Source organism: Sporobolomyces salmoneus (genome assembly GCF_050403485.1).
Source record: "Sporobolomyces salmoneus JCM6883 DNA, S_salmoneus_JCM6883_v1_ctg131, whole genome shotgun sequence".
Classification (NCBI taxonomy): domain Eukaryota; kingdom Fungi; phylum Basidiomycota; class Microbotryomycetes; order Sporidiobolales; family Sporidiobolaceae; genus Sporobolomyces; species Sporobolomyces salmoneus.
In genome coordinates this window covers 1-8,972 of record NW_027481032.1, presented here as the reverse complement: position 1 = coordinate 8,972, position 8,972 = coordinate 1, and the positions used below count along the sequence as shown (strand labels likewise).

The 8,972-nt window shown below is 51.0% G+C and overlaps 3 protein-coding genes across 3 annotated transcripts; 2 read left to right on the top strand and 1 right to left on the bottom strand.

Annotated features, from left to right (window-relative positions):
• Positions 1–34: 34 nt before the first annotated feature.
• CHL1 (DNA helicase) lies at positions 35–3,821 on the bottom strand (the record flags this gene model as incomplete). The annotated part of the gene is made up of 17 exons (XM_076635664.1): positions 35–213; positions 277–315; positions 378–488; positions 557–571; positions 647–719; positions 789–869; positions 932–1,081; positions 1,143–1,313; positions 1,392–1,654; positions 1,737–1,782; positions 1,847–2,201; positions 2,281–2,447; positions 2,507–2,860; positions 2,928–2,991; positions 3,068–3,222; positions 3,297–3,584; positions 3,678–3,821. The coding sequence occupies 17 exons, from the start codon at positions 3,819–3,821 to the stop codon at positions 35–37; spliced, it is 2,655 nt and encodes an 884-aa protein (XP_076484355.1).
• A 362-nt stretch (positions 3,822–4,183) lies between these two features.
• Positions 4,184–6,680, top strand: JCM6883_000015 (uncharacterized protein; the record flags this gene model as incomplete). Its single annotated transcript, XM_076635663.1, has 5 exons — positions 4,184–4,912; positions 4,976–5,430; positions 5,492–5,568; positions 5,679–5,904; positions 5,972–6,680. 5 exons carry the CDS (start codon positions 4,184–4,186, stop codon positions 6,678–6,680), a joined length of 2,196 nt encoding a protein of 731 aa, XP_076484354.1.
• Positions 6,681–7,080: 400 nt separating this feature from the next.
• Positions 7,081–8,463, top strand: JCM6883_000014 (lipid-binding SYLF domain-containing protein; the record flags this gene model as incomplete). The annotated part of the gene is made up of 5 exons (XM_076635662.1): positions 7,081–7,236; positions 7,298–7,430; positions 7,499–7,720; positions 7,789–8,129; positions 8,188–8,463. 5 exons carry the CDS (start codon positions 7,081–7,083, stop codon positions 8,461–8,463), a joined length of 1,128 nt encoding a protein of 375 aa, XP_076484353.1.
• Positions 8,464–8,972: the final 509 nt, after the last annotated feature.

Below are 8,972 nucleotides of genomic sequence, written 5' to 3'. Positions count from 1 at the left end.
TTCGAAAAGACTAAGCTCTCCCTCCTCCTCCCTCTCATTCTCTTCTCGCGTTGTTGAACGACACTAGCCCTTTGAGGAGTACTTCGAACGTAGCAGGACTCTGAACGTTACTTCCGAGCCATTTCGGAAGTTGATTCTTCTTTGACGGTTGAGTGTACCGAGCGTCGAGGAGAATGATCGAAGCCCAATCTCGAGAGTTTCGAATCGCTCGTCCTGTAAATCAAACTCTCGAATCAGGAGAGAGTTGCGGCACCGAAGTCGCGAGTCTGGACTCACCGATTGACTGATTGACAGCCCGAAAAGCGAGATTTTGATCTGCGAACAGGCGGACAGGGTGAGCACGTCCTCGAAAGCTTTCCAACTGCTGGAAGACGCACAGAGTATTTGACCAGCGTCAGGACCGCCCGAACGACTTCCGTTGGAAGTACCTTTGAGATAGTTCATTCGTTCCTTCAACTCGGCGGAAGCAGCATTCGGATAGGGGATACCTGTGAACAGTCGAAGATCCAATCTCAGCTTCAGGATTCGGCCTGAGCTCGGAGAAGATACGACTCACCGCAGACCACAACAGCTGAGGAAAACAGGAATAAATCAGGACTTGCTCAACCGCGACGGAGCGAAACACGAGCTTATAATGGGAACTTACCTCGAGCCATGTCGTCCGCAAAGTTGATACCTTCCGAGAGCTTTGCTCCGACAACCGCGAAAAGAATCGCTCCCTGAGAGCGTCATCTCCGGCGGTCAGTGATTCGGAAAGGTTCGTCGGGAACGAGATGCAGATCACTCACATTCCCGTCTCCCATGTTGTGTGCAGAGTACTCTCGCAATACCGTGTCGACATCGGCGGCAGCTTTGGGCTCCCAGAAGGGCTGTTCACGAACGTTCATCAGCGAGTCGATTCACCCTGCAACGCTGTGACAACGCAGCTTACAGCTTTCTTGGTAGTCAATCGAGAAATCATTCCAGTCTTGCTCCACCTCGCCTGAACCTGGAATAGGAACTCGTAGGAGGGAAAGAAAACGACGATTCCTTTCGGAGTGACGGTGGCGATGTTGACGATTGCGTTACCTAGCTCGTCGAGCTAGCGAACAGGAAGTAGTTTCAGCTTCTGACTGATAGATAAAAGCGACAAGACTACGTACTAGTTTCTCATCTTTTCTTCGGTCGTAGGTAAACTCGAATGAGACTCCTGTCGGTCCTCTCGCAACGGCAAACGTAGCGACATGATCTTGAGGTACTACGTGTCCGCAAGAGAAGGTCGAGAATCGTTCGGGAGGTAGGTAAGGGAAAAGCTGTTCTTTGAAATCGCTCATCTTTCGCCGAATCGCACTCGGCGTCTAGTCAGTCTCGGATGTTTCCTTCACATCTCAAAGCAGTCTAGAGGGACTCACAGGCGCCATAGTACCTCCAGCTAAGATTACCGACTTTGCTTCCTCCGCAACATCGCGAAAAGAATCGGATGGCGCTAGCAACATGTATTTGAGCGTGATGTTGACGGCAGGCTTTACATTCTTGTCATTCGTTTGTTCTTGAGGGGTCACGGATGAGCGAGAGACTAGAATTCGACCATCTCGATCCGCATTCGCGAGCGACAGAATGAATTGCTGAATTTGATGTAGCGCTCTCGTTGCGTTGTTGCGCAAGTTTTGACGACCTGCCCAGACAGAGAGACGTCAGTAAGTCTGCTGCGACTGCCCGAGATCGCTCTCGCTTGATTACAAAGTAGAAAGACGCACCTTGAGCAGTTTTCTCCTCAGCGAGACTATCGACGTAACCACCAATCTACACGAGCTCGACAATTCCGATCAGTGCCACATTTCGAGATAGCAGCGGCGTCTATACTCACCTTCCGAGCGATTTTTGACCTCTGCAAGTACTCGTCCAATTTCCTCAAGTTGATTTGGTCCAATGCACCTTTTCCCGACGATGTTCCTCCTCCGAGCAATTTGCTGACCTGCATCATTTCTTCCTTCTTTTCTCCCTTCTTCCACTCCTCGGCGAACTCATTCAACCCTTTCAACAGGAGAGCAAGTTGTTTGAGGTAAGTCGCGTTGAGGCCGGTGACTCGCGACTTGAACTTCTGAATGTAGGTCAAGAGCGCTTGCCGAATCTGACCGATCTGGGTCAAGGTGATTGAGACGCTGTGAAGTGATAGAATCGAGTCGATCAAATTGTGCGCTTCATCGATCACGACAACATGACTAGTCGGGGAGAAAAAGTTATCGAGGTGAGTAACTTTAGCTCGCGAGACCGAGGGCGACCGGCTCGAGGTGTACTCACTCTTTGAGAGAGATTCCGAGGGCTTCTCTGGCAGTTTTCTGCATCAGCATGTTGTAAGGCAAGGTGACGACTTCCGCGGCTTTCACAGCTCTTCGACTGCCGTAGTAGGGGCATGTATTCAGTTTTCTCCCGAGATCTTCGATGTCTTCAATATCTCTAACCGAAGACTACCGCCATTCGAGCACTGATCAGCGTTGCCGGCATGAAAGAGTTGAGTGGAACTCACGAGAGCTTGATCCCGAAATTGGTTGAGTTTCGTAGGTTCACTCATCGGAGGCAGATAAGGACACCTCTTCTTCTTCGCGGTACCAGTCCCGCCTCCTTTCTGCAAGTCGGTACACAGATCTCCGAGCAGTTCATTGTTTCCTTTCGATCGTTGGCGAACCTCATCGTTTATGCAGAGATTTTGTCGAGATCCGAGCGGGATCAGCCGAACTGGTCTAGGGGCGGAGAGTGAGGTAGATGAAAATTCTGAAACTGAAGGGTCGCGAGGAGCAGATGTAGCTTGGGAGAATTGCGTTTTGCGAAGTTCGGCGACGAATTGCGAGAGTTGTGAATGGGTGCGAGAAGCAAAGTAGATCTGTCAAGTTTAGGTAGGGAGCGTGAGTGACTGGCGCAAGAAACCCAGAGTACCAAGAAGCACCTACTTTTGGCGTATCGGGTTCTTCGTCTCCTTCTAGTTTGTTCAACTTGGTACTTCCTCCCCCCAGGCTGTCAGATGAATGAAGCGAGACGATGCGTCAGACATTGAATTTGCGCAATTGCGAGCATGCTCGGAACAACTCACGATTTTAGCAGAGCTCGCACGGCAGGAGAAAAGTTGTCCTCTCCATTCTCTTCGGCGGGTCGATGTTCCAACTCAGGTGCTGTATCTTTCTCGTGATAAGGCGTAGGAGCGTATTGATCCTGATCCAACGTTTCTTTCTCTTCTTCCGACAGTTTCTAATTGACGATGATCGACCTACTCGGTCAGTTCAAATCGCTCTCGTCTTGTCTCCTTACGAGAAAGGACGTACCTGTTTCTTCCTTGCTAAACTCTTAGCTTTATCAATCCTCTCCTCCCGTTTCGCTCGTTCTCGTTCCAATCTTTCTTTCTCTCTGATCTCTGCCAACCGTTCTTCGAGTTCCCGTTCCTTTCGATCGAGGTCATCCAGCTTCGTCTTGATCTCGTGCTCTATGACCCAAGCCGGTTCGTCTTTGAAGGTTTCAGACGAACGGATTAGGGAGATGAGTGATGTGCGAGCTTGCAATTTTTGATCTTTGAGGAAAGTAAGCGTTGACGAGATGAGAGACAGCGACTTTCCCTGCATTACGATCGGAGAGACGCAGTCCCGTACAAGGTCAGCAGGAGTATAGGGGGAAGAGCTCGTTGCGAAAGGAGGAAAGCAAAACTCAACGGTTCCAGTTGGCGATTCAATCACAGTGCATTTCCCGCTTGATAGCGCCTCATACAGATGGTTCATGAGATCTAACTGGATCGAGTAAGGCTCGAATGGGAAACCATAGGTTGGATCGGAGGGGAACGAAGTTGGCGAGTCCATCTCCCTGTCCACCTCGTATCCGTCGGCCTATCCTCGCCCCTATCTCCCACTAATAGGTTGTTCAGTCGGTCTACCGGTTTAGGGCGTCAGAAGAAAGCTGTAGGCTGAGATTTCGAAGTTGATTGATGAGAATTTGCGCGACTTGCTAGCGAGCTCCGGGCTATTCCTGCTCAATTGGAACTCTTCAGGACAAGGTGTGATATGTCTGTCGTGGCGTAGTCGAGGCAGTATAGTTGAAGAGAGAGAAGTGATCGATCGCAATCATCGTAAATTGTTTCGAGGCCTGCGAATCGCAGCAGACCCCTCTTGAACTCTTCGAAATACCTACGATCTCGCCGAATGATGTAGGAGATTAGGAGGGTATGGCTCGACGTATACAGATATACCCTTACCCTCTGTCGCCATCCCATTATTCAACCCGATCCAAACTGCACCGTTTAGTCTCTTCGAACACAAGGAGACGACATCTATTCCTGCCGTTCGTACTTTGTACCATCCTACTGTACTACTACTACCACTATCAGTACCTTCCGACCCATTCATACCATTCAATTCGATTCCCTTTCCTTTCTCCTTCTCTCGCCCTTTCCCTCGACCCGGCTCTCGTTCAACACAACGAAACCCACATCCGACTACCCAAGTTATACCCTTTGCTCCCTTCGGACGATCCCTTCTTCAACTTCACCCGTCGTCGACCGTGTAATCAACTCACACTTTCCCTTTCTCTCCCTCCTCGCTACAATTCTTCCACGCCTGCGGAAGAGGTCGTCCCCTGGATCTCGCCTTCTCCACCTCTCCTCGCCTCGGCAACCCTCGAAGACAGGCTAGCTACTTTCCTCCAGTCCCCTCTGTCGACTCACGCTGTTCACCTCGACTTCAATGCTCAAACTTGCTCGACTCCGTCAATCACCTACAACACGAATCAACTACATCACCGAGATAACGTCGAGATCTGGCACGGACTGACATTAGAAAGGATCAAGGAAATTAGGGAAGAAACTGTCGAGGTTCTGAGAACAGCTCAGAAAGAGGGTCGGTTGAGCGTAGAAAGGCCGGTCATGAGGGGCCTCGTATGGACAGCGGGTAATGCCGTACGTCTCGAGCTTCTGTGCTTCCAATTTGGGACCGGCCGTTGACCGGATTCGTGACAACAGGACACATTCGACAGAGTCTTAGTCTCTCTACGCCTCTTGCGGAACACGCACGACTGTCACCTTCCCGCCGAAATCTTCCATTTCCCTTCCGAGTCACCCAGCGAAGATCAACGTCGCGAGTTCGTTTCGTTGGATGCAAAACTCATCTCGCTCGAATCGCTCGATAAGGAACCTACTTCAGGGCGAACCAAATCGTTCCACATCAAAGGATCAGCTTTCACATCTTCGTCCTTTACCGAAATCCTGTATCTCGATTCAGATTCGATACCGACGAGATCTCCCGAGTTCTTGTTCGATTCGAAAGAGTTCAAGAAGTTCGGAGCCGTATTCTGGCCGGACTTCTGGAAAGATGGCAAAGAGAATGCGATCTGGAGAATCTTGGGTATCCAGTGCAGGGACGAGTGGTCAATGGAGAGCGGTCAAGTTTTGATCGACAAGACCCGGCATCTCGACGCGTAAGCTTCCCGCTCTTCGGCCTTCAGATATGAGGACTGACTCTGAGGGCGATTCTTGCAGACTGGTCCTGCTCGAGCATTGGTTGAAGGATTGGAGATTTTGGTTTCGATTTTCGGACGGCGACAAGGATCTACTCCGTGAGTTGCAGCCCAATCCTCACCACTCTAGTCCCTAGATCCAGTGACGACTGTCTCTTGTTTCAGTCCGCGCGTGAATCGCACTGACTTCGGGCGCGATTTGTCTTCAGGTTACGCATTCCTATTGCTGAGGAAGCGATGGTCGATTCCATCTCACACTCTCGCTTCCGCTTCTTGGTCGAACCCAGACGAACTCGGAGAAGCTAATCGAGACAAGTTCGCTGGTCACACGATGGTTCAATTCGGGTTGGCGAGTGAATTCGAAGATGGGAAGGGGAGCAGAGAACGAGGAAGACCTCTCTTTGTTCACGGGAATCTACTCAAGAGGATCGGAGGGTAAGCAGAGCGATAGTCACTCACCTGCTTCGCGCCGCGCGTATTGACTGGATCGTGTTTTGTGCAGAGATTTCGGTGGAAACGGAGGCACTTGGAGCCGAAATCTTCAGCTTCATCTGCCGTCGCCGCCTTTGAACATCACAAACTCTCCCCTCATCGATGCAAGCTCCTTTGAACCCGAATGGACGTTGAGCGCGGACGACCTCGTCAACATATCGCCTTTCACCGGTCTCGGAATTCCTCATTCCTACTCTTTCGACCCTTCTCACGAAAGGAACGACTTCGGATCAGCAGCTCCGGCACTAAGCGAATCGTCAGAAGGTCTCATGCGGCGGATTCAAGGCCTTCTGGGCAGAGGGTTGAGAACCAACTTCTGGGACGGCCACAGAGGATGGACCTACGTTCTCGGGGTGCAATTGACGTGGAAGGACGAGTTGGAAGGTATCTCGTTAGAGGATACTCAAGCGAGCGAGGCTGAGATGGTAGAGGGACGACCCGAATCGAAGTACGAAGATTGGCTGAGGACGGAACACAGAGCGGAATGCTCGACGCAGACGACGATTCGGAAGGAGGCACTCGGAGCCGTTCGACGGAACAGTGGCACTCGTCCACGATTAAAGGAGGAGGATGACGAACCGGAACCAGAAGAAGAGGAAAAACCGGAGGGCGAAAAAGGATTCCTGCAAGTCGTCGACTGGAGCGAGTTCGAGGAGCTGAGGGATTTCGAGGCACGATTCTATGAAGCTGGAGGTCGGGCGAATGGGAAAGGGTTTTGAGTATCAACGAACCTCGCAACTGTTTCAGCTAGGATTCGGAACTGCAAATTTATTTCGTATTACTTTCGCGTTTTCTGCTCCGGCTCCGGTTTGCTTGCTACAGCGGATGTGTTCACACTGTTCGGCATGACATAGCGGAGAGTAGCGGAGGCATCGGAGGTTCGGCAAAATCGGGACACAGCTTTTTTCTCTTCTTTACTCTTTCACCTCTTTTCGGCTCTCGCGCATTGACAGGGCAACCGTTCATCTAGACGAGGATCAGTCACGTAAACAAAACGCGTAGCTGCATCGACACGGCGTTCAGAAGTCTCTGCCTTACCTCATCATCTCATCTCTTCATCAACAACTCCGCTACTCCTCAGCACCACTCTCCTTTACACCTAGATAATTGAGATACAGTATGTCTTCGCTACCTCATCCGCCTCCACCGAAACGACTCGACAGATCTGTGAAACCGAATCTTCCTTATTCATCCACTCTCCCTCCAACGAACGAGTCATTTAAAGAGAAATCAAAGCGGAAAGGGTCTCAATGGGGTACGACTGCAGTCACGAAGGTGCGCCGTAACTCACTCTTGCATCCTTCATGCTCAACTGATCTTGTGTCGTTCTGTTCAGGGTATCACTTGGAGCGACAAGATCGGTACGAAAGTGAATGGATGGGCCGAGGGATATGGATTTGGAGAACGCTTCTGGCCTGTCAGCGGAGATTTTGCGGAAGAGTTGGCCAAATGTGAACGAATTTTATCAGGTCAGTCTTGTTTTCTCACCTCGCTGTTCCGCCTGATACGTGCTGACAGTGAAAGACCCCCCCTACAGCCTTCGTAGTGGATGGAGTAGGAGTCAAAGTCGAAAGGGACGAGATCGATCCCGCAACAGGGAAGAAGCGACGCGAACGCAAGGAAGTATTGCGAAAGATCCCGGCGAAAGTACTGCGAGAAGCGCAAGGAATCATAATCTTTAGTGCGATGCGGAACGGAATCGCTCCATTTGGAGGCAGTGGAGGAACGGGAATCATCATGGCGAGATTAGAGGACGGCAGTGAGTTCCTCTGTGCTACCGACGAAAGGAGAACAGTTTCACTCACCGTAATCGTAACGGTTCCATAGGCTGGTCTGCTCCGAGTTTCATCAGTCCGAACAATCTCACAGTCGGTTTACTACTCGGTTGCGACTTCTACGATTCGGTCATGGTCCTTCGGTCGAAGAAAGCCGTCGAAGCCTTCTACCCGATCGGCAAAGTTACGCTGGGAGCAGAGACCGCCGCCGCGATGGGACCCTACGGAGCAGGAGCGAGTGCAGAGAGTGGATTCGATCGGACACCAGTCTACTCCTACGTCAGGTCTCGTGGACTTTACGCCGGTATCGAAATTCTCGCAAATGCGTTCCTGTGTCGATTCGACGAGAACGAACGAGTCTATCACTGGAAAGGGATAACGCAGAAGGATGTTGTGAGTCACATTTCTCCTCCCTGTCTACGGAGAATGCTAATGTATCGCTCCGGCTTAGCTCACCGGTCAAACTCGAGCACCAAGAGAAGCTGAACCGCTCATCAATCTGCTTGAATCTGCCGAACTCGGACTCGCACAACGGGCCCACGGAGACGCATTCGAATACGAGGAACCTTCGGAACTCGATACCGCGGTCGCTGGAGTCACGGCTGAGTTGGGAGATGGAGAAACGCTTAAACTACCGCCGACGCCCGATATGCTGGAACAGAGCGAGGAACTGGAAGAGTTCGAGAGAAGGAGATTAGAGAGGGACAATCAGCGGTATTTGAGATAGTCTCCTGAGTTCTCACGTTTTCGCACTAGACTTTTTATCATCTTCCTCGTTATATTTCCTTCTCCTTCCTTATCGGACCCTTACTTGTTGCTATCATCTTGAACGCTCCTTCCCTTCTTCCAGTGTGCTGCGGAATAGAACTCTCCATGACTTAGATCCCCTATCGTGACGAACTTGTCGATTTCGTGAAATGTTGTTTCGCTTGGGCCATGCAGCGCGAACTCAAACGCCTCGCTAGTTCAGACTCGCGAGATCAACTCCTCGATTTTATGCTGGCTCGGTCGTTTGCTTTACAGGACGAGCTATCCGAAACTCTCGAGATTGGGCTTCGATCATTCTCCTCGACGCTCGGTACACTCAACCGTCAAAGAAGAATCAACTCCCGAAATGGCTCGGAAGCAACGTTCAGAGTCCTGCTACGTTCGAAGTACTCCTCAAAGGGCTAGTGTCGTTCAACAACGCGAGAAGAGAATGAGAGGGAGCAGGAGGAACAGCGTAGTCTTTTCGAG